Genomic DNA, 23,331 nt, shown 5'->3' with positions numbered 1-23,331 from the left:
GCCTTTGATGAGATGAATTAATGACTTGTTCTCTTCTTATATTTGTTGTCTGCCTGTTAGAAAAGGACACCTTCTGGGCCAAGTGTATACAGTCCCTATTTTGTCCAGACTTACCTTCTGTTAAGCTGTTAAGCTCTCCTGTGCCAGAGGACTCCTGGTGTGTCCTATCTATGTACTGTTTCCGCTCTTTGGTAGGCTGATACCTGATAACCTATCAGTTGCTTACAGGAGGCCTTGACTTTGAGGCATTCCAATGTCCAAAAGTCTTTAAAGCAGATGATATCCCAACCCCTGTGTTGCCTGGAAGAAGAGTCTCTGCTTTGGAATGTGTTGTGAGGAGAAGTCTGGGCCTCCTGAATGTAAGGTGCGGGTGGGAGGAAAGAAATCTCCTAACTGTGCCTGTAGTGGAGATTTCTTTGTTGTTTCTCTCTATTTTCAGGAGTTTCTAAACTGTGTATGATAGCAGAGCAGACAAGGTACAAAATAGAATGCATCTGAAGACTTCCACAAATCAAAAACTGTGACTTAAAAAGGTTCGGTGGATAAAAATGCAGTATTTTTGCCTTGAGCTTTGTTTTCTGAAGCATTAAGGATGGGGCTCTAAGCTCCCACTGCTCGTTGATACCCAGTAAAGAACGTATTCTGTCTGAACGTTGTGGTGGTGGTGCTGTCTGTGCTGTTAAATGAAATGTAGCCAAGCAGTGCCCCAAGCGCCACTCTGCAATCGCCCATAGTGGTTACTTGGCACAATTCTGGACTGTGCCAGCTAGCATTCCCATAGGCAATTCCCCATGTGGTTTAGAGACTAGTGCATGCCAGTTCACCATTCCAGGCAGCTTGTTTTTGGAGGGAGAGGTTGGTAGGAAGGAAGAGTTGAGCTGTGTGGCTGTCAACTCTCCTATGCTTTTTGGTCATAGAGCTGAAACAGTTCCTATCTATTCTGCTCAATGGTATGGATGTAGCTAGTGAGTTCAATCTTGCATGCACTCAACAATTACTTATAATATGGCCAGCGCCATTGTTGATAGGGTTTTCCTTTCTTTTTAGATTCAAAAGAAGATTGATGAAGCCTTGAATGATGTCACTTCCAGTTTATCCTTCCTGAAAGATGAAAAGGATTATATCAAAGCGCTGCCGGAACAAGGCATGAGCCAGCCTGAAGTACTAGAGAAGATGAAAGAGTACAGCTCAAAAGGTATGAATGTGAGTCTGTACTGCAGCAGAGGTGGGTCTGTTTCATAGACCTAACATTAGACTTAATCTCTTAAATGAGATCTAATGACTCCTGCTCATGTGGTTTCATCTTATATGTTTCTTTCCTGATGCTCTTTGCTTGCAAGTTTTTGTCTGTTTTCCTTCTGGAAGTGGCTAAGATCAGTATTCATGACTTCTAATACTGTATTTGGGCGTTTACAGTGAAATTCCGTTCCTTCCCCAAGAGTTCTAGACTGATAATGGGAGAGCTGAGGAGAAGAGAAATAGGGAGGAAACTATTTGAATGCATTTTCGATTACATTTCTGAGCAGTTGCCTTGATGTTTGACTTTACCAGAAATGTGTTTTCTGTGAAGCCCTGGGGAATACTCATAATAAAACAACCCAACTTCCAAGCAGGATTTTTAGGGAATTTCCAAGACTGTCTCTTAATCGAAGTCATAATGGTTTGCACCTTGAAAATGCCATTTAAGGAAGGCAAAGTCATGATGATGTTCTCCTGGCTTGAGTCCACATAAGCAGCGTCTGAAACTTAATTTGAGTTGCCTCACTCATGTAAGTATCTCCACCCTGATTCATGTACCTATTACTTGTAATGAGCAAATCTGGGTGACTTGCTGTCCAGAGGAGAAGACATGACTGCCCTGTTCCTATCCCAAATTAGAGAAATGCCTTGAATTTTCTGCTAGAACAGTGCATCTACTCTAAATTCAGAAACAAACAGTTTTGCAATAGAGTATCCTTTAACAACTTCCTTCTTTTTTACTTTTATGTATTGCTTATGTAGCTTCTGTCTGTGTTTTCCCTCAAATGATTATTTCCTTCCTTCACTGGGTTCTTTTTTCCTTTTTTTTCTTTCCCTATGGTCCCCTCCTTCCCGCACACACGCACTCCCCTTTGAAAGTTGCTTGGAAATGAGGATTGGATTGTGACTATGTTCACCTTATATATGCTTGTGAAGCTGATGCTGTTGAGTTTTATGATGGAGGCTAACAGTTAGGAGAGGGAGTAAATAACTGAACAAGTGGAAATACACTGCTGGGTTGTTTGGAGGCAGAAAGTTACTTGGTTAAGTACCATCATGTTGGGCAGTGGGTTGAAACACTTTTCAGCAGGGTGTGCTGCTGATACTGGTCCATCCACTTCCTCTCATTTGTTAAAGCTTCAGCAGCATAGTGTTTTAGGTTAAATTTAATTGAGGCACCCGGCACTGTAGGTTTCAGCAATACAAGCTTGGCCTTTCCATCACAGTGGTGATGGGTGCTCTTTGAAAGTGACTTTAACTTTAGCCACTTTAGAGTTCAGTTGGTTGGACAGCAGTTTGGGGAGACTGAGTGGGGATTAAGAGGATTACATATTAATATAACTGCTTGCTGCAGCTAGATGTTGTTTATGTGCTGACTCTTTAGTCATCATTTACTTGCAGTTTGCTAAGTTCATGGGATACAGGATGCCGGAGGCTTAGCATCGCACACAGCTATCTCTGTGGCACAAAAATCATACTCGTTCCCCATCAGTGAAATCTCAAAAGCTGAATCCTCATCTGCAGAACTGGTGGAGGGACGTCTCTGTGCACTTCTAAATGCTTTCTGAGAATGGCTGTGTTTGCAAGCAGTGTGCTCTTCTCTTTCAGGAGATGTACGTTGGCAGGATGGGAAAGTCTCTGGGACTGTGTACAGTGGTGAAGAGAAACTCACCCGTCTGCTAGTGAAGGTAAAGTGCAAGCAGTCTAACTTAGCATCTTTGCAGATATCCTTAGCATCTTCAGGGTGACCGGAAACCCCTCAACACTGTTCCAGCATCTTTCAAAATAAATAGGGAAGATCTGAAACTAAGACTGCCCAACTACGAAGACAGAGCCTAGGGTAAATGTAAGTGGAAGGGGAATTATTACCAAAGCATTTGGGCAGTGTAAAGCTGGCCAAGTGACTGTCCCTGTGAAAACACCATGTAGAGATAACTAGGATCCAATCAGATGAGATGTTATTTTGAGTAAGAAAGTAAGAACCTGGTTACAAGTGAACTGGAAACTGGTACTGACCTTCTAATTCAGGGAATGGTAGGAGGCATAAAATTGCCATAGATCAGCTTCAGCAAGCCCCCCAACAGATGTGCCTTTGCTGCAGGCTGGAGTGAAAGCATCCTTGTTTGTCCTGTTACTGGGAGGCTGTGGGGCTTTGCACTGGAACAGCTTCACTGAGCAAAACTGAATTCCTCTTGGTTTAAGCAAAAAAGAAGTTTGTAAAATGTTTTTTGGCAGTCCAAATCTTACAACAATGGGGCATTGGCATGCTTCAGTGGTGTCTTTGTTAGGTCTGTTTACCTACTCAGGAACTTTTCCCTTTGAGAAGGTTGGAAAATAACCTAAACAGCCCAAAGGTCTGCTTTCAAATATATCTACTTCAAGAGGTTTTTTGCTAGAAAGGGAAGTCTAGCCTTCTTGCTCCTGGGAACAGCTTTTATAACAGCTATAATGAGCTCTGTTTGGTGGTTGCTATTGGTGTTTTCTTCTGCTTGTTGACATTTTCTTTGCCACTTCTGGGGAAACATAAAGCTCAGAGCAGCCTTTCTAGAGGGGCCTCAGCTTGGATTGAGTGTTGTGGAAACATTCCCTCTGTTTGTGCTGATTATTCGCTGGTTTTTCCTGCTGTATTTCTTTTAACATCCCTGCAGTTGCTTTTTGATCTCAACTGCAGGAGGTCGGAACTGGCCTGTTCCAGCCTTATCCCGTGAGCCCGCAACTGCAGAACGAGCATGAAATACTGGTTTCCACGGCTACTTTTGTTGCGGTGTGGGTGGGCAGTTGTGCTTCAGAATTCCCCTTTAATAGTAAACTTTAAAACTAGTTCTTCAAAGTGAGTTTTTTGGCCTGCTTTGTGTAAAGCAATCATAGGGTGCATATTGTGTTCTTTTTTAAAAATAGCTAAACAATTCAACCTGTCTTTACAAAAAGAAATATTGTGATGTTATAGAATCACTCTAGAGGCCAGAATGCCCTAGAAAAACAAGTGAGTTGTTTTCCTCCCCTCAGCTGTAGCTTGCCAGCTTGTGATATTATTTACTTGCAGCAGGAGTTAAGTCCAAGGAGATCTGCAGTATTGTCTGCGGCTAAATGCAGCTAATTTGCTTATACAGTGTGTATGGTGAGTTCCCAAATCTGCACTGATAATTCAGTGCTTCATCTGCAAGGCTAACTTTATGCCTTTGTTTTCTGAAGGTGTATGAAGAGTTTGCCTGGAGTAATCCTCTCCATCCGGATATATTCCCTGGTTTGAGGAAGATGGAAGCAGAAGTAGTGAGGATTGCCTGTACGCTCTTCAATGGGGGCCCCAACTCGTGTGGTGCTGTAAGTAGCCTGTCTTCAAGTGTCCCATGAACACTTTAGATACTTCCGACTTTGATTTAAGTGTAAATGCACCTTCTGCTATCTGGCTGAGGTCGAGCTCATTCTGGTATATGCCACGCCAACATAGCTGTACAGAAGACTGTTGCTAATTGCTCTTCTCGGTGAAGCTTTATGAGAGACAGTTTAACTCAGGGAAGTAGTTCTTTAGACAAGACCATTTACTTCAGCATTTTTTTTTTTTCACACTCTTAAATGATACAGGCTTGATGGCAGTTGGAAAAGAGAACCAGTGTAATGTAGCCAGGCTGGTTGTCAGTGGGGGATGGTGAATAGCGCAGTGTCACTTTGAGTAGCTCCCCTCAGTTTTAATCGCTGAACTGGAAATCTGTGAGCCTGCCAGAATGCTAAGATTGAGGACAAGGCCGGCCGGCTGGCTGGCTGGCTGGTCACCAACAAGCAGCTTGAAGTATTGGTGATCAAGTAGGCATGGCATGTATTGTCATCTGTCCAGCTGGAAAGCTGTCTTTCCAGGCTTATGTGGCCTTCCAGTGTGCTAGAGTGGAAACCAGTTTTAAAGCCTTGGTAGAGTTCCTAGCAAGAGTCCAGGTGTGTGTCCTTAAATTGATGATTTCAAAGTTGGTCAAAGAGCAAAGGTTGTGAACTTACACGGTGAATTAGTGTTATAAAAATGAGCCATGTTTTCTTATGCTCTTCTCTCTTGCTTTACCTTTTTGGTAAGGATCCTGAATTCCTTAGGCCAAATTCTCTCCCTGTTTACGTGGTGCATGGGACAGTGAGGTATTATGTCCTAGCATGGTGATCAGGTGCAGCTGTGATACAAACAGGCTGCTTAATAACTTGCGAGGACGTAGTTCCATTTGTGAGAAGAATCCAGATGAGATTTTTCAGAGGCTGGGTGTGAGGTGATTGCTGTCTGTAAATATGCTAAGGAGGGAGAATGCTAGCAACAGCTGAAGATCCATATGGGAAGGCAGTGTTGACCCAAGAGCTTATGAGCTGAACAGGCCTTGAATGGGCTTAATCTGGCAGTTGGAGGCTTGGTCGTGTTAGGAGGTAAGTACTAGAGTAGCTTTATAGTAGGTGTAGTTGGGACCAAACTCCAACTGGATTGAAGATGAAACTTGACTGTGCAGTGTCTGGGAGTACAAGATGTGATTGCTTTTGATAGCAGGAGGTTGCAGCCTGTGACCTGACTTGTCTTCTCAGGACTGTATTCCTTGTGCCACCTGCAACCTTAGAGAAGGAGCATGCGTCTCTGCTTATAAAAAGCATTTAACCTCCTTCCTGGTTTGCAGTGCTTGGAACACTGGTGAGATTATCTCTGGAGTGGGGAAGAGGCTGGGTCTAAAGCATTGAAACTCATCTTTATCAACAGTTGAGATGTCAATTGATACAACAGTCAGATAACTCTGTGAAGCTTATTGTATGCTTGGAGAACTTTGCTTGCTGAAGCCTGCAATGCGTGTGTTCAGTTTTTGTTATGTAAAGCGTGTGTTGTAGAAGTGTCGACCTTGGCCCTGTGTTCTCTTTCACTGAAATTTAAAAGTAGAATTGCCTAAGAGGAGAGGTTCAGAACGGGTAAAAAACTGTTCCAAAACAATCAGACAGTGATCACAGCCAATGTGAGACCTCCACAGATGCTCTCTGGGGAATCCCACTTTTCCCTTTGCTCCTTTCTTCTTCCCCTCCCTTTTGAGTATTGTGCTGCAAAGCCGCAGCTGAGATTCAAGCAGAGGCAAAGCAAACGGGGAAGCGTGCAACCTGCTATGGACGTTACGTTCTAGCTGCTTGAACAGTCAAATTTGCAGGGTGACAGGGAAGGTTGAAAAGTTGATTGGCCGGAAACATAAGATTAATTGCATCCCTGTAATTATCTTGTCCAAATGAGTCTCTCCAGTGGACTTTTTGTCTTCCTCCCATGTTGCCCTTCCTGACTGTGAAGAGTGTCCAGCGTTGCTAATCATTGATGGAGAGATGTGGGTGGATATATGGAGGTCACATGCTCTTTAAGTAGTTGGGCTGAAAGACTTCTTATTTTCTTCTCCCCAAAACAGAATTAACATTTCAGAATTATTTGTGGAGGCTTGGACAGTTACAAAGTCATTTTAAAAGAGCATTTTTTTAAACTGATGCTATGCTTTCTGTCTCTGGAAGGCCCTGCTGTAGCTGGTCTCTCAGACTGCTGCAGTTACGCTTCAGTAACCAGTGAGGCTGTAAAACAGAGAGATGGCTAAACCAGGGAGGGTGCAATGCTGTGAGTTATTGTTATCTTTAAATTGATCTGTTTGGGAGGTGCTGCTGGCTTTTTCTACTGAGAAGGCTTCTGGTTTACCCAATTCAACTTTTGCAGTGTTGTAAACTAAAACAAACGGTTTTTCTCCTAAATTTCATCACTGCTGTCTCCAAGAAGCAACGTGTCTTATTGCCAGGTCCATATCCGCTGAATTTGCTAGCTTGTTTTAAGCAGCTGGGACTGCTCGTCCAATTTTGTTGGTGCCTGGTGATGGTCCCTGAAGGCAGATGGAGCTTGTCGGTGTTTCTGGAGAGTGTATCTGTGGCTGTGCTATGTGGAAAACACCGAAAGTTTCTGTCTGCTTCTCAGTGGGACAATTTCACTTCCTTTGTGCTCTGATGTCCACGACATGTTGCAGAACGGCACTTTTTGGGGCTAATACTCTGCTGCTCAGTCTGGGAAAAGCAGCACAGTGACATATTTGTGCTGTTCCCAGGGCTTTCAGCAGCCTGGGGATCCCTGCACCATCCTGCCCCATGTCACGTGGACATCTTCCGAAGCAGGATCCCTGGAGAGCAGTCCCTTGCTTCCTCTTTGAAGCCTTTTGGTTTGCTTAATAAATGCTAAAATGAAACATGTCTTTTTAGATTTCTGAATGTTAAATCAGATGAGCAGCTTGCATTATTTATAGAAGTTGCCTTTATTTGAGACATGGGGGCTATATTCTCCTTAGTTTAAACGTGGGCATAAAAACACTAACAATGCCCTTGTGGTGGGGGGTGTGCAGGCATGCCTTTTGCCTTAAATTGCATCGAGAGATGTTCTAGGTTTTTAAGCAGTTTTTAAAAGTAATCATTTTCAGTAGTGGATGGATGCTTCCTATTTCTCACTAATTACTACTTTTGTTCTTACTTTTAATCACGTTACACAGGAGCAAAGAGACAGGAATTGGTGATTTTTGGCTCCCAGGAGATTCTAATCACATTCTTGCAATGATTTGGAAGGACTAATTAAGCTCAGCACATAGAGGAGGAATGGGGGGAGTTTGTTCTTGTCTGATGTGTGCATGTGTTCCTGTTCACAAGGTGCTTTGTTTTGCAGTGCTGGCTCTGTGGATTTCCCCTCTAATTTGAGGAGAAATCACCACTTTTATGCAAGCTTCAATGATTTTTTTTTTTTTTTAATTTTAGTAGTTGTTTGAACTTTAAAAAGAAAGGGCAGCTTTGAAGTGCAGGGGAAAATTGTGGGGGGGTGTGCGTGTTTGATGTCAATCTCTCTATGAATTCTTCTTTGCGCTTTCTGCAGCTGAGGACAGGAGAGAGGAGGCAAAATCAGTAGATGCAAACCTAAGCCTCCTATAGAAACCATCTTGTGTCTTCCTCCCAAATTCTGGGGCTTCCAAACTTTGTCGTAGTGCTGGCTGCACGTTTGAAGTAGGACTTGAACAGTGAAATGAGTGATGTGTCTTGTGGGGGCTTAAGCTCTGCAGATCTGTCAGGTTTTATCTGTAGTGATGAGCAGGTCACCTTGCGAGAGACAACTAGTGGAATTTACAACTTGCAGGTTTACAGGGGTTTTATGTGAGTCTGCCACTACATTATGACCATGCAGTGGATTGTGGTATATTTTTACTCTAATGCTACCTTAGAATTAAATTGTAGTTCTCTTTCTTATTCATGGGGTAGTTCAGCTCAGTGAAACTTTTGGTCAGCTTTGTCTCCAGGGTCTGAATGGACGTGTTTCCTAAGGTGAAAACGCAAGCAAAACTTTAGAGACCATGAACCAAAGTGGTTCTTTTATGTCTGACGGTTTGACAGTGACATGCAAGTGGCATGGCCAAAGAAATCCTAGAATAGGGACTGTACCTCTTATTGCTGTTTTAATGATTTGGAGGAAGGGAGCAATGGAAGGGATATACTGAGTGAGTTTAGAAAGGAGAGGGGATATTTTTTCCCTGTGCTTTCTTCTCTCTCCTCCCATTTGGAAAATAATAAATAAATCGAGAACAAAAAAGTCTGTTTGCTTGCCTTTTTCCACACACTTTGCCTGGCTTTTGAAGATAGCGTAGGGTTGGAAAGCTGCTTAAAACAATGCCTGTTTCCAGTCCCTTTTCCCCATGGCATCGCTTGAGCCTGTGGACTTCCATTTAGAGGAGAGAAAAAAATATTTGTGTGAGCCATTGGCGGGTGCTGAATCACTGTGTGTTGGCCAGCTGCCGGCGTGCCGCAGGCGGTAGGGAAGTTGTATCCTGTGACAGTGATTCAAGCCCTGGCTATAGCAGAACGAGTTTGCTGTTGATAGCTAAGCTGACAAAGCCTCCTGCAAAGGAGCAGACTCCCTCTGCAGGTATAAACCGCGTGGACCAAAAGAGTTTTTGCTGCTGTAGCTGCACCGCGCTAAAGGTGCTGCTGTAGATCAAGCTTCTCTTGGCACATCTCTGGTGTACACTCGTGTTGGTACTGATGTGCTGACTGTGCGCCAATTTAGGAAGCTGATGTGGCTGAAATTCAGCTTTTTGGGTGGATTTTCAGCTGCCTGAACAAGCTTTCTGTGTGGTCACCTGCATGCCAGTCTTGGTGCCTGGGAAGAGGATCCATCCTGGATTCTGTTCCTTAACCTGCATCTGACCAACTGCCGAAAACCATTGACTCTGACCTCCCCAAAACTGTGTGTGGCTCAGCATTTGCATGCAGGTGATAAGCCAGACTTTGAAGGAAGGTTTGTCTTTATATAAGAGTAAGGTGTTGGTACTTTGGTGGAAAGATCGAAAAGGGAATAAGACTGTATAGAGGCTGCTCCTTGAAGAGCAGGTTATCTAGATGAGAGTAGAGGGTAGGGGCTGCTTGCCCAACAAGGAGCAGGCCTGGTGGCAAGAAGCGTCTGGTGTTCAGTAACGTGAATCCCAAGATCCTCAAATCATGCCTAGCAAAGTTTTCACAACCACTGCAATATTGTAAGCGATGTTGCAGGCAGTGTTACAAGTATGCAATAATCCCATTTCTCTCCCACCCGGCGGTAGGAAGGCAATCCATGTTATACCAGCTGTTTTTTTTTTTTTCCTGAAGGTAATAGCTGACAACTTCACAAATCTTTTCATAAGAAAGGTTGAGAAGTGAATGACACAGCCCATGAAACTTAGGACGTTGTGTTCCTGCTACCATGTATTTGCCTCACGATAAATGCAATGATTTCTTTATCCAGTGTTGAGGCTCTGTTAGGGTTTATCTGTGACAGCTGTTGCTTTTACAAACTACCAAAAAAGCAGAAGTTGTCAGTGGTGTGACAGTCACTTCCACACTGCCTGTGGCAGCAGCTGCTGCTAGCTTGGATCATGTTAGGAACAAACGTGGCAGGCTGTTTTATGTGCCTGTGAACTTTGTTCCTTATCTCTGTACTTAATGTTTAGTCATTGTCATGCAGTCACACTTCATCTTTGCATTTTGGGGTTTTGCAGCTATGTCAGCTGGGAAAAAAACCAAAAGAAAACAGACTAGCAGATGTCATAAGGCATGCAAATGTGATTGCATCCTTTTTATGTTTATTTTTTTGGGGAAGAGGTTAAAAGGGGAAGTTGCAGTTGGTTCAGTGGGTCTGAGGATCAAAATTAGTCCTCCATAAGCACTATAAGTAGCTTTTGATTCCTCTCTTTCACCTGCACTTCTGTATACCTGTCCCAGGTACCCCCCGTCCTCAAGTTATGGCTCACCCAGCATAGCAGTAAGTCAGTCCTGCAGGATGCTTCAAAAACCAACCTCACATTTTACTAGGTTAAAATTTTACTTTGGAAGGTTTGTGCCCACACACTTTTCTGTCCCCTGCATGTCAGAACTCAAAGGCTGGCTGACAAGAGACAGTCCTCCCACTTGAGGAATTTCTTCCTGTAAAGAGTTTCATTTATTTATTTGCAACAGCTCTTGAGTTCTAGTGTGCAGTAGTAAACATGATCGAACAGCTTGTGCGTGTACTTTCCTCTCTTCCACCTCCTGATGCAAACCGCCTTGTTCTCCTATGGTCAGGGTAAAGAGGGCTGGGACAGCACAGGTAGTGGGTTGTGTGGATACCGAAGGACTTGCTGGGGAAAGTAATGCAGAAATTCCTCCTGGTCTAAAATTTCTTGGGTCCTTGAGGACTTACAAGCTCTGGCCTGGTGTTGACCAGACCTAGGCTGGCCTCTGCAGAGAGAAGGTGGGAGAGAGCTCTGCGCTCTACAGTGTTCCAAGTTCTGGGATGGTTTTGTAGCTCAGGAGTGGTGTCAACACTGAGCTGGCTCTGTGCCTCAGCGTGGCACTGCTCCAGACCTGATAAGCCCTGCTGGACTTCAGTTGACTTAATACAGAATAACTTCTTGTTTCCGTATACATGGTATAATTAATCTGTAATCCAGATAAACAATCCCTGGGTAATCAAGAGCTAAGTATGTACTAGTAGTTTCATGAGGTGCAGTCATGCTTGCCAGCTAGTGACTGTGCAGTATGGTCCCCTCTTGTCAGGCTTTTGAGTTGGATATTTTTTTGTTTTCCCTTTCCCCTGCCCCCTTTAAATAGAGGAGTCAACATTTATTTAAATGTGCACTTTCAAGCTGAATGTCAGAAAGCTACCTTGAGCTGTTCAGTGGCTTCTGCTGCCCTTGAACCATGAGTTTTCCTATACATCTCTGGGCAGAGATGCTGTGGCAGCATCCCTTTTTTGCTTTTCTCTTCTGCAACATTCATGTAAGCGGTTGTTTTTCTTGTTTGCTTCTTTTCTTCACGACAGATGACATCTGGGGGGACTGAGAGCATTCTGATGGCTTGCAAGGCCTACCGAGACCTGGCTTACGAGAGGGGCATCAAACAGCCAGAAATGTGAGCAATACTTCTGTGGCTTGGTTTTCGCTTTGGGAGCTTGTGGGACTTACTGTTCCTCTGAGTGGAGGTGGCTGCTAGACCCCGATATTCCTTCATTTCATAGCTCATTACTGCCTCCTCTTTGTCTATCTGTGTCTGAAGGAGAGAAACCTGGATCGAAAGAAGTGGTGCAAAAGCACAGGAACCTTTAAGCAGCCTGGGGGCCATGATGTTGCTGGGGGGCTGTGGTAGCTACACTGTGCAGATGTTTTTGGCAATATCTGTGTGCTGCTCTAGACAGAGCCCGCTCGTATCCGCTTTGGGCCCCTCTCGAGCAGAGATTGTCAGGCCCTTTGAAGTGTTTAAGGGTTTTGATTTATTCAGATCAAAGAGGGTTTAGCCTGAAAACTCTGGGACTAAAGTTGGGGCTGGTTGGAGCTGAAATGAGGAATTGTGCTAATCGTTGCACTGCTAACAGAGGATTTGCTCTTTCTAATGTGCTTCTTTTTTCTAGACAGTGCATCAAAAATATTTCTCTGGTTAATTGCTTACGAGGGGAAAATGTAAAGAGAGATGAAACACTGTGGTGTTCATCTTCTGCTGAATTCCTGCAGTTCTTTTCTTCCCTCTCTTAACATTTTTGCATGCTATTAAAGGCCCTGATAAAGATGTGATGCCTCAGAAAACAAGGTTAATTAAGGCTGTTCAGCCACTGCTGTCTGAGATGGGAGACAGCAAATGTTATGTTCATTTGGTGTTAGTTATGCTGCTCCTTCCCTTTTGTATTGTCTCATATGCCCCTCTCAGGGAGGGAAGCTGGTTGGAGATGGTAAAATATTGTCTGATATGACAAGAAATTAACTTTCTTGGGAACTCTGGTTCCTGGTTCACAGAAGACCACGCAGTGGAATAGAATACTTTAACAGGTTTTCCCTGGGTTGTTCAAGATCCGAGTGTCCATCATTTTAGTTCAGAACAGCACGTGGCCTCTCATCTGTCCCAGAGAGCATTTTCCCCAACTTTTTTCTTTTTCTGGTCTGTATGATTTTTGGCTAGTTGAAACATGCAATTGGCTTGTTTGTGACCTGTCTGTCACACACAGATATCTGCAAATTGAATTTTTTTGCTCTTTCCCTCCAGTTCACGGTGAGGCTTAGGTGCTGCCTGGGTTGACATATGCAATCTGTTACTTTTCTAGGTTGGTCCCGGTGAGTGCTCACGCAGCATTTGACAAGGCAGCACACTACTTTGGACTGAAGTTGATTCACATACCGTTGACTAAGGCTATGGAAGTGGATGTTCAGGTATTGCTTTAGGCAGCACAGCAGTCTTTCTGTGGGAAATTAGCATTGTACAGCAAATAGCAAGAAATCTACCTATCCAGGTGGCAAGTCAGTGGATAGAGAGGGATGAATGCTTCCTGGAAATAGGGAAAAATGGCAGGAGTAAGTGCCTGTCACTGCAGATGAGGTTTTGTTTGAAATAATTGTATGTAAACCATCCCTTTTTCCGGTGTGATTCATTTAGAATCAAATAATTAATGTATTTCAGAAATAGTCCCAGATTTCAGATGAGGGCAAATGAAAGTGTTCTAGTATTTCCAAGTGGATGAGTTAAATTATTCAGTTGATGTCTGCTGATGCTTGTAGCTCATTGCTTTGCTTTCTGTAGGCTTTTGTATGTTGGTTTTTAAGACCAGACGCTGCATGTTTTCACTTTTTATCTTTTTTGGCAGGGTGGCACTTGGTAAATGGAATGTGAGCATCTTCTCTCTTTAAATCTTCAGGCAATGAGGAGAGCTATCTCGAAGAACACAGCCATGCTGGTCTGTTCTGCTCCCCAGTTCCCGCATGGAATTATGGACCCCATTGAAGAGGTGGCAGAGGTAGAGTGCCCCTGGGACTTCTGGGTGCTGTAGCAATAAAACCAGCATGTCCTTCTGTACAAGAAGACCAGAGGGGTTCCAGGGTGCCAACCAGTGAATCTGGTGGGAGGAGCAGGCTGGTTGGGAGGGTATTACTGTCCTTAAATTGGGTATTAACCAACAGCAGGGTATGTACGACACAATTTGGAAGTGAGGACGAATATGGGACTTTTTTCTTGCACTCTCTAACTGCTATGAAAGGGTGGGCTTTAAATACCAGATGTATCCCTGGGCATTGTCGTAAAGCTGTTTGTGTGGTGCTGGATTTCGGACTTGAGCTGGTGCATACAGCGTGTCACAGCAAGGCAAAGTGGGAAGCCTTTTGCACGTGCTTTGTCTCTGAATTCTCAAGTCTGTGCCATAAACTTCTGCTGTAGGTGAAGGTATGTATTGTGTACGTGACTTTGAGCTCTGCTTGCACCTGCTGTGAGACCAACCAGAAGGGCATTCTTTGATATCCGAGAGGAAATAACAACAAAATAGTCCACCTGGTAAAAAGGCTTTGATTTAGGGCCTACTGGTTGTAGCAAGCTTGATGCAGGAGTTGGAGGAATGCATGGAGGGAGTAGGAGTCAAAGGGCTGGGATCTTATTTTTCAAACACGCCTCTTGATTTTTCCCTCTGTGCTCCAGTTATTTATTTTGTATGTAACCAGCCAAGGCCTCTGACCTTATTTTCATTTGGATCGCACCCTTACACTCTATTGCAGATATTCCTTTCAGACCACATTGTCACATCTCTTTGGCAAATACGGCAAACTGCCAAAATGCAATGTTGTTTTTCCTCTTGCTGGCAATCTTCAGATATGTGGAAAGCAGGAGAAGGCATCCCACAAGTAGCCAGCCCTTCCGGATCTCCTATCCTCAACAGTGTGAGAGTGGCATGATGTTCCAAAAGGGTCCAGGAAATGTTTAATTGTGAAATGCAGAGTACCTTTTGGTGACTAGAGTTTGGGTGCCCCGACAACATAGTTTTCTTGCCTGATTGCATGTTACTCACCAGAATCTCTTGTTCACACACAGCTTGCAGTGAAGTACAAAATCCCCTTCCACGTCGATGCCTGCCTGGGTGGTTTTCTTATTGCTTTCATGGACAAGGCAGGGTTCCCGCTAAAGCGTCCATTTGACTTCCGCGTAAAAGGTGTGACCAGCATTTCTGCTGATACCCACAAGGTAAGAAGTGGGGAGAAAGGTCTTCCCATTCTTTCATTTTTGGGGAGCAATTCCCAATGCCTTCAGGCATTTCTGCTCTGCAATGTGGAGAAGTGCTGAAGTGCAGGCGTAAGGGCTGCCCTATTCAGATGCTTTGTGCAATGTGCCGAAGTACAGGCAAAAGGGATCTTGATGACGGCATACAGTGAGTGCTTGAATGTGTTCCTGTGCCCTCCTGCTGCTCTTCAATGCTTTCTGTGCCCCTTGCAGTATGGATACGCTCCCAAGGGCTCCTCAGTGGTGCTGTACAGCGACAAGAAGTACAGGAGCTACCAGTTCTTTATAGCACCTGACTGGCAAGGGGGCATATACGCCTCCCCCTCCGTGGCAGGCTCCAGGCCTGGTGGAATCATAGCCGCATGTTGGGCAACTCTGATGCACATAGGGGAATCGGGCTACGTTGAGGCTACGAAGAGGATCATTAAAACGGCTCGTTTCCTCGAATCAGAGTACGTGCGTGCCTTAGCGTTTTGATCACACTCTTTAACCCTGTTCTGGACTCCTTCTCCCAAACTGCTTTTTTCTCTTGCAACTTTTTTTTTTCTCCCCTGAAGAAACTATAGCATGTTACCTGCTGGGTGTGGGGATCCACTGGGCGGTTATGGGAGAAGATGCTTTGTTTATGCCCAGGTTTCTGCCCTGTGCCAGATAGCTGAGAGGCACAGAGAGGAGGGATGCAGGCATCTTTGTTTAGCTGACTTTGCTTTGAGAGTTTCTTTTGCCTCAGCCATGGCTGAGGAGGAATCTGGAAGGACTTACTGAAGATGATGAAAGAAGGGTTATACTCTCTCTTGTTGGGGTGATTGCGTTGCTATGTGAGCTGATAAGCTGGTCTTCCCTTGCCTCTGTGTCCTCCCTCTTTTCCATTTCTTCCTGAGCATACTTAACTTTAGGGCCTCTAATGGCCTGAGTCCTCTTGCAAGTCCCAACGGCCTGGGCTGGTTGCATGATTTTTTTTTTTTTTTTTGTAGGGGTGTGCTGTCATCTGTTCTCTTCTGTAGCTTTTCCTTTAAGGCTCCAGATAGATGCACAGAATGTCTGGCCCCTGTAAACCTGGTCAGTCACTTCTTTTTCCTTTTTCTTTTTCAGGTTGAGAAAAATTGACAGCATCTTCATTTTGGGGAAACCTGAGGTGTCTGTTCTCTCCATCGGTTCGGACACTTTTGACATTTATCGATTATCTAATTTCTTAGCTGCAAAAGGATGGAACTTAAATGTCCTACAGTTCCCATCAAGGTGAGTTTGTGGAGACTAGTGGAGTGATGTGCGTAGCCAGGGTATGCAAGACGGTCGTCTTCAGGCCACGTAGCTCTCTTGATTTGCTGAGTGGTGTTGTCCATATCTGATAAATTGTATGTAGACTTTTCCTCTGCAGAGAAGGAATTACTTTTGTAATTGCTGATACACAGTAGTTACTGCAGTGAGGATAAGGCAATAGTAATTTTAATGAGCCTGGCAGAGGACATATCTGAAGCTCCTTTTCTATTTACCTCCGTCTAATACAAGCAGAAAAATACTAATAACCAGGGCTTTATCTCATGCTAGTTAACTGAGGGTTTATAGATTTATTTATTTATTTTTAGTATCTTGTTGCCCACTGAAGATGAAGGTAATTGAAAGAACAGCGAAGAGCTGATCATTTTCAGTGATCTTTCCAGCCTGGTGTAAAATGAACGTTTGTCAGAGAGTTTCCTTGAGTGTGTAGTTGTTTTTCTGTGAGTAAAAGGGGCAAATGCTCTCAGATGTAGCTGCACTGAAAAAATTTTGGACTTGCAGTTAGCATGAAGCAAAGTCTAGAGAGCCTGAAGTGATAGCTCAGAGGTGCGAGTAGCCCTGTTCCTTCTGGTGGGTGCTAACTTCCACGCTGTGGGTGGCTGATGGCTTAACTAAGCTGCAGAGGAAGTGGAGGGAAGTGATGGCAAGGATTACCATGCTTGCAGGCAGCTGCATTTTTCTCACCAGAGGTACCTGGAATGAGGTGAGAAAATTATAGGCCCTTAACTGTGTACAGTGAAGTCGGGAAGGAAGGAGTTGCCATTTTGCAAAAGAAGAGCTGAACTCTCCGCAGCTTGGTTCTAGCAAGTATTTTCAGGGATTACCTTTAATTGGAAGGAAGTGGATCGTCTTCTCCCATTATACTGCTGAAATGCTATTTTAAGGAGATACATGGTTGTCACTGGCCAGGGAAGGGCTGTCAGTTGCTCAGAAAATGTGGAACTGCACATACTTGAGATGGTTAATCTCTCCCCTCTCCTCTGCCTGCCCAGCATTCATCTCTGCATTACGCAGTTGCATACGAAGTCCGGTGTTGCTGAACAGTTCCTGAAAGACGTTAAAGACAGCATCGAGGAGATCATGAAGGACCTCAATGCCAAGACCACGGGCATGGTAGGGAGGCCAGCATATAGTGAGGGTGTGTTTGGGGTGAGCGTGTTTCTCTGGCATTAACGATCCTATGTAACGATCTCCTCTTCTCTGCTTAGGGAGCCATCTATGGAATGGCCCAGTCTGTCCCAGACAGGAGCTTGGTAGCGGAGATTTCTCAGGCATACTTGGACGGCCTCTACAGCACGGATGTTCCTTGCAGTGAAAAGCACATGAACGGCTCTCCTGGCCACCACTGACTGTAGTGCATCAATCGGTGCCTTGTCAACTAGCACTGGGGTGGTTCTAAAGGTTTCCTAGGGGAAGAGATTGCAGTAAGCCTTTGTTCCTACAATTGCAGGTCTGATGGTGGCTTGATCTTGAAAACTTCCTTCGCTGTCTTGGTCTGTTCTGATACCTGCATTATTTTCATGCCCAACTTTAGTTTTAGGGCTTTTCTTCCCTTCCCCCGCCTATTTTCATCATGACTATTGATGGTGAATTGAATGTCCATTCCACAGCTCCAAATTCCTCAGGTATTCTGTGTGTCACTTCATTCCTTGCTGTTTCTTCTCCTCAGACCTAGTATTCAGCCAGTGTCCAGCCAAGTGTTATATTTTAGTTCTCATGTTGTGTTCCAAAGCGTCAATCTTCCCAGAAATTGAAGGTAGAAAATAAATTGAATATTTTGTTTTCTTCTGAGTATTCCTCCAAGCTACTGCATTTAACAGACTGTGCTGGGAGCCTTATATCTTATGTAATGCAGAGCCGATAAATTGGCAAAGGAAAGATGGTCATGTACTCTTTTTGAAATCCCCTCTGGAGATCTCAGTGAGACTGCAATCAATATCTGCTGAGGGGAAAAAAACCCAACACAAAATCCTTTTCTGGAATTTATTGGTTTGAATAACAGCAGAAATGGAAACCAAGCGGGTGGTGTAGGGAGAGGAACTGGATGGTACTGAAAATCCTAGGTACATAGTAACTGTTTTGCTTCCCTGCCTCTTCTAGGAGACATGCATTTACCACCTAGAGTGCTTGTTGTACCTTGCACAATTCTGCAGGGATGTGCAAAACAGTGATTTCACTGTTCATAACTTGAAGGTTTTGCACTATCTCACAGTGCTGTAGTAGAGTCAGGCCCTGGCATGTGTCATGGCTAGGGACTTAATGTGCAAATGGATGGCACCAAAGCTGACCTTTTTTTACCATGATCTTTTAGTATAAAAAGGTGACTTTTGTAATAGTAGTAATCTCTGCTCTTTGCACTGATTTTTTTTTTTTAAGGCACATTCTCAAAAGGGCATTCACCATTGTGCCTTGACGCTTCTCTGGCTTTTTTTTTGTGGGACGCCAGGGAGGGTTTGAGGGTTCAGCTGTTGACTGCAGCGTTTGCTGTGGTCATTTCCTTATGGTACTATACTAAAAAAAACCTCAAAGGCAGACTGGCCTCAGAGAAAGTATGCTTGCCTGTAAGGTAGAATAGTAGTTGTATTGAGCCAAGTCCCTTCACAGTATTACGAAGATGCTGGTATAGCTCTGAGAGGTAGACGATAGCATGCAGCAAGTTGAGGTATTCAAGCCTTGGGCATGTGGCTCACCCTTCCTATTTTTCTCTGCTGTTTTTACGGTTTTCCCAGTGCAACTTGTGAGGCAGTTGTGGCCTTAAGGACAAGCTAGAATCTCTGGAGTTATTAAACAGCGGTGGGGTCACTCCTGCAGGGCTTTCCCATGTATTTCCTCTCAGCTTTTTGCATGCTACCGAGAGTTTCCTGGGCAGAGTTCAACACTTGCGAGAAGACTTCGTGCCACGTCTGCAGAGTCTTGTGCAGGGCATCTTAAGCCATCTGTCCCTCTGCTGTAGTGGGCTTATTAGCCCGAAGCTGACCCTCACCGGCTTAACGCAGATGAAGCACGCACTTGCACAATAATTATACTGAATGGAAAGCCTACTTAACCAGCCACTGCACAAACCAGCGCAGCAGCCTTGGGCCCAGTGATTGTGGGAAGAATACTTGCTTTTTAACAGGTTTATTCTCAGTGCTAGGAGACAAAAGTATTTTGGCCATCTGCCCTTAAATTGATGACTTTATGCATGTCTCTGAGCCCTTTTGAAAACACCGCATTTGAATTGCCTGATAGTCTCTTGATGGTGTTACCAGCTCTGGCAGTCAGCATTTATGTTGGACCTATTTATTCTGTTAACGTCTTGCCAATGTGACATTACTGCAGCTCTGAGTTTGCTGTACTTTGGAGACAGTCTTTAAGTGTCTGGCTACTGTGATGGTTCTCTTTTGAACCGAGATTAAAAAAAAAACAAAACAAAAAAGGGAGGTACTCTTTTTGTTTCTGCTTTAAAAGAAAAGGGAGATGGATTGGGGTGGGGTTAAGGAGAGAAAAACTCCCTCCTCTTACCTGGTTGCATTCTCCTCTGAAGAAGTAGATGGATCTAACAGATCAGTGCTCCATTTCACATTTTTTGATGTATTTGAAGATGTTATTTGTAAGTCAATGTATTCCGTTCTGTGCTTCACTTACTAGTAATATTTGTGGGTTTAATTATTTTATGTGTATTTGTTCTATACTGTAAATGTAATCTTCTGGTCAGGAATAGGCCACTGTAATTTACCGTTGTGTAGTCTTTAGTCATCCTTGTCATCTAACATGTAATCTGCATCTCCTTTATGCCAAATAGTCTTAGGAAAACGGTGTGATTAACAGGCTGTATAATTATTTAAAAGACAAAAAAGAATTTTATGGACTGGATTATTTTCTGAAACAGGATGGTACTTTAGAACTGGAGGGGTCTTCGCAACTATTAATTCCTCCGAGATTTCTGACTGTCAGGTTTTCCAAGTGCGACACTAAATTTGTTGCTTGTAGAAAGCACTTCCAAGGGATTTGCGTGCTCTTAGGTACTATACTGAAGAATATCCAATGGGATGGACCAAGAAGAGATGTGTGTCTTCATGCCACGGATTTCATCTGCACTTTTCTGATGACTTGGGGGAGTGGAAGGGTTGCGTACAATACAATAATATCTTGCCCAATAAATACACATTGACTTTTTAATGAACAAATGGGACGAGTTCATCTGATGGCAGAATTCTGTATTGCTATAATTTGCCACTGTAAAACTGTAGGCTGAAATAGCTGAAGAGATGGTGAAAATGGGCCTAGTTTGTATTAAAATGGTGCATTTAGCTATCTAGGCTCATTGAACTCTTATTTTTTCCTGTTTCAATGCTCATTTGAATGTATGGGGACCTATTGCTCCTGGTCTTTGCTCATGCACAGCCTAGTCTGTGGCAGGGAGAATCACTTCTGAATCTTACTAACTCTGCCCGAGGGCTGCTCTTTCATTCTGTCTAGATAAAGGTGGTGTCTGTGGCTACGTCTTGTGTGTGATGTTCAAGAATGCTGAAAACTGTCATTTAAGAGCGATGCATTTTCTCTTAATGCTTTATAGAACTTTAAAGGGTTAAAAAAAAGGAAAAAAAATACCTGCATTGAGTGTTTGTAGTGCTTCTCCCAGACTACTTTGCTGAAAGCAACTACTGTTGGTTTCACAGCAAATTGTTCCTGTTGTACTGAAAATGCAGCAATTTGGCTGCAGACTCCCTGAATGCTAAGATCATTGTGTTACTGGAGTGAAGATCTTACACCACCAAATCCACCTACAACCTCTTTTGGGATGTATCCCACTGTAAGAAGCCCCAGCCTGTTGCTTGTGCTGCTTTCATTGTGCCTTCCCTGTGTTTTGTGCCTTGGCTATGGTACACTTCTGATTTTAGCACAAGCAGTTTTTATCTGATCTGCTCTGGCTTTAATAATCTCATTCTCTTTCAGACCCCGTTCACTTTGAGGTGCAGGCCTGCGAAGGCACGTGCCATTTCTCCATGTTACTTCGTCAAGAAGCTTTTCCATGGCAGAAGCACCTTCTTGAGAGCAGTCAGGCCAGTACCTGCCTTGGGAAAACCTGTTGGTGTAATTTTGACAGTGAGGCCTCCTTCCAAACTGACATCAGGTTAACCAAGACCTTTATTGTAAACATTTTCAGTCGGTATCCTACTAAAGCCGGGTTACAATAGGGATGAGATCACATGCCTGCTTATAATACTGCTAGAGGGAGGTTACAGTAATAACCAAATTGCACATCACAGTTGCTGGTATGTTATAGAGAAACCAAAGGGTTAATGTACCATGTTTTAGGTAGAAAGCATATTCCATTAGGTAAGAAGCAATAACACAGTGGCTGGATGGGGTCAGGCTCTGGAAAGATTTACTGGTGCAATTGTGTAACATGACTCCTGGTAAAAAGGGCATGTCTGCTGAAAGCCCGAGAGGCTCAGCAGTTTGCGGGCTGCTAGCGCACAGCTAACGAAGGGTTTAAGCAGCAAGATTAGAGACGGATATATGTATGGTGCCCAAGAAGTGCCTCCATCCATCTGAGCTGTGGTGGGGCGTTTGGCATGGTGTTAGGCAGTCTGGATCTAGGAACTAGCTTGGGAGCAGGAGAAGGCTCTAGGTGCAGCCATCCAGGCGAGATGCAGGTTGTGGCAGTGGCAGAGTTGATTTTTGGCTTCATGTGTCTCTCTCTAGTCAGGAGAGAGAAGCTGCAACCTGCTCGATGAAGCTGGCCAAGTTGATGTCTCGCTCCGATAAGCCTCCACACTCGTGGGTGCTCAAGGTGATATGAACCTAAACCAGACAGACAGACCGACCAAGTGTTGCTGGCAGAAAGAGCAGGAATGGTTTCCCCCAGTGCTGTAGGCAGTTCACATCTGATGAGGCAGGTAGCACTATTACTTTCTCCAGACTTGTTACCAAAATTTCCGGGGGGGGCGGGGGGAGAGGTGGTCTAGCATTTTGCCTAGTTTTCTCCTTCCTACAGCTTGTCCTGGCCACAAGCTGTCACTGCCACCCCTGCCTTGGTCACAGCAGCCAGCTGTGCTCACTTTTCAACTCACACTTTCTCCAGAAGCTTTTCCCCTTGCTGCTACTTCTGATACTGATTTTAAAAGACAACCCTGGTGCCAGCCTACAGGCAGCTACTGCTCAGCTAGACAGGTAAAAAAAGGGGTGGGAGAGGATCTGTAGGTGATAGCTGTAGGCTGTCTGTGATACGCCAAGGGAATAGCATCTGAGGAGAGAGGTCCCACTGATATGAACAGTACTTGCTGCGGCTGTTTTATGCCTTGCAAAAGGGGTGCATTCTCTGAAGAGCTCTGGTTGCCCCCACCATCCCTCTGTCTTACCTTATTGTACACATTGAACCATTCAGGGTGGTGATCCAGTTTTTCTGCCTGTAGAGCCACTCTGGTCATGAAGCCAAAGGCCTGCCCAGTGGAGTAAGAAGAAAAGTTAGCTCTGAACCACTTACCCTGCGATAAACTGTTTTTTCACTCCGTTGCTATTAATTTTACACCACGTTTCTAGGTACCCCAACCAAATGCAAGGCCTGGGATGTTCTGTATCTTTGTTGGGGTCTTCTATGGGCTTTCCTCTTTTGGGGGAGCTTTTCTCAGACAAATCATGTGCTGGGTTGAGCACTTTGGTGTCTTGGGCAGGTTATCTTGCTCAGCCATTACATTTCAGGAGAAACATGGAGGGGTTTCTTTGGCTGAGCCTTGCAGATGGGACTCCCTGCTCTGCAAACCAGGTCTCTCGTGTTGTAGAACTCTGTACCGCCGATGCTCATACCCGGTTGAAGTCCTTGAAGTGGAACTCTTTGAAGATGGCATCTCTGCCTTCCACCTCGTTCCACCCCACGGCTCTCAGGTTTGGTAGCAGCTGCTCCCTCTCCTCCGCGCTCAGCCTGTGGGCTTTTCCTGCCTGATGCCACAGAAAGGAAAGGGAAGAGGAGCAGGTCAGCGTGGCAGAGGTAGGATGAAGCAGATGTTCAAAGCAGCGAGGCATCCTGTGGGTCATGGACTTACAGGACCACGGAGACAGCTGCAGGCTGGGTGGGAGGGTTAGAGTGTGTGTGCAGACCTGAATTGGGGAGTACTGATGATAGGGTATATCAATGCTCTCCTCTGCTTCCTGCCCTGGGTACATCCTGCATGTACCTAGGTCAAGTGAAGTCCAGCTTGTCGCTTTTGTTCTCTGACCTGCAACACCTACCACTTTAGCAGTGTATACATGTATTCAATATAACCTAAGGTACTAAGAAACGATGGCTGTGTGAGG

The 23,331-nt window shown here is 44.5% G+C and overlaps 2 protein-coding genes across 3 annotated transcripts in view; one reads left to right on the top strand and one right to left on the bottom strand.

Moving 5' to 3' along the window:
* The window catches only part of SGPL1 (sphingosine-1-phosphate lyase 1), a 32,593-nt gene extending 12,037 nt beyond the window's left edge, over positions 1–20,556 (top strand). For both annotated transcript variants that reach the window (XM_075505382.1, XM_075505381.1), the window contains exons 4-14: positions 1,048–1,195; positions 2,848–2,927; positions 4,432–4,560; positions 11,570–11,658; positions 12,839–12,944; positions 13,427–13,525; positions 14,587–14,736; positions 14,986–15,224; positions 15,865–16,011; positions 17,043–17,163; positions 17,259–20,556. In XM_075505382.1, the coding sequence (XP_075361497.1) occupies positions 1,048–1,195; positions 2,848–2,927; positions 4,432–4,560; positions 11,570–11,658; positions 12,839–12,944; positions 13,427–13,525; positions 14,587–14,736; positions 14,986–15,224; positions 15,865–16,011; positions 17,043–17,163; positions 17,259–17,399 (1,449 nt within the window). In that variant the 3' untranslated portion in view covers positions 17,400–20,556. The remainder of the gene's footprint in view (positions 1–1,047; positions 1,196–2,847; positions 2,928–4,431; positions 4,561–11,569; positions 11,659–12,838; positions 12,945–13,426; positions 13,526–14,586; positions 14,737–14,985; positions 15,225–15,864; positions 16,012–17,042; positions 17,164–17,258) is intronic.
* Positions 20,557–21,162: 606 nt separating this feature from the next.
* PCBD1 (pterin-4 alpha-carbinolamine dehydratase 1) lies at positions 21,163–22,969 on the bottom strand. The gene is made up of 3 exons (XM_075505383.1): positions 22,843–22,969; positions 22,398–22,478; positions 21,163–21,840 (listed from the first exon to the last, which is right to left on the bottom strand). The coding sequence occupies exons 2-3, from the start codon at positions 22,464–22,466 to the stop codon at positions 21,742–21,744; spliced, it is 168 nt and encodes a 55-aa protein (XP_075361498.1). The 5' UTR covers positions 22,467–22,478; positions 22,843–22,969; the 3' UTR covers positions 21,163–21,741.
* Positions 22,970–23,331: the final 362 nt, after the last annotated feature.

Source organism: Mycteria americana, chromosome 6 (assembly GCF_035582795.1).
Source record: "Mycteria americana isolate JAX WOST 10 ecotype Jacksonville Zoo and Gardens chromosome 6, USCA_MyAme_1.0, whole genome shotgun sequence".
In the NCBI taxonomy this organism is placed as follows: domain Eukaryota; kingdom Metazoa; phylum Chordata; class Aves; order Ciconiiformes; family Ciconiidae; genus Mycteria; species Mycteria americana.
The sequence above is the reverse complement of the archived record's forward strand: the minus strand, read 5'-3'. Positions and strand labels throughout refer to the sequence as shown.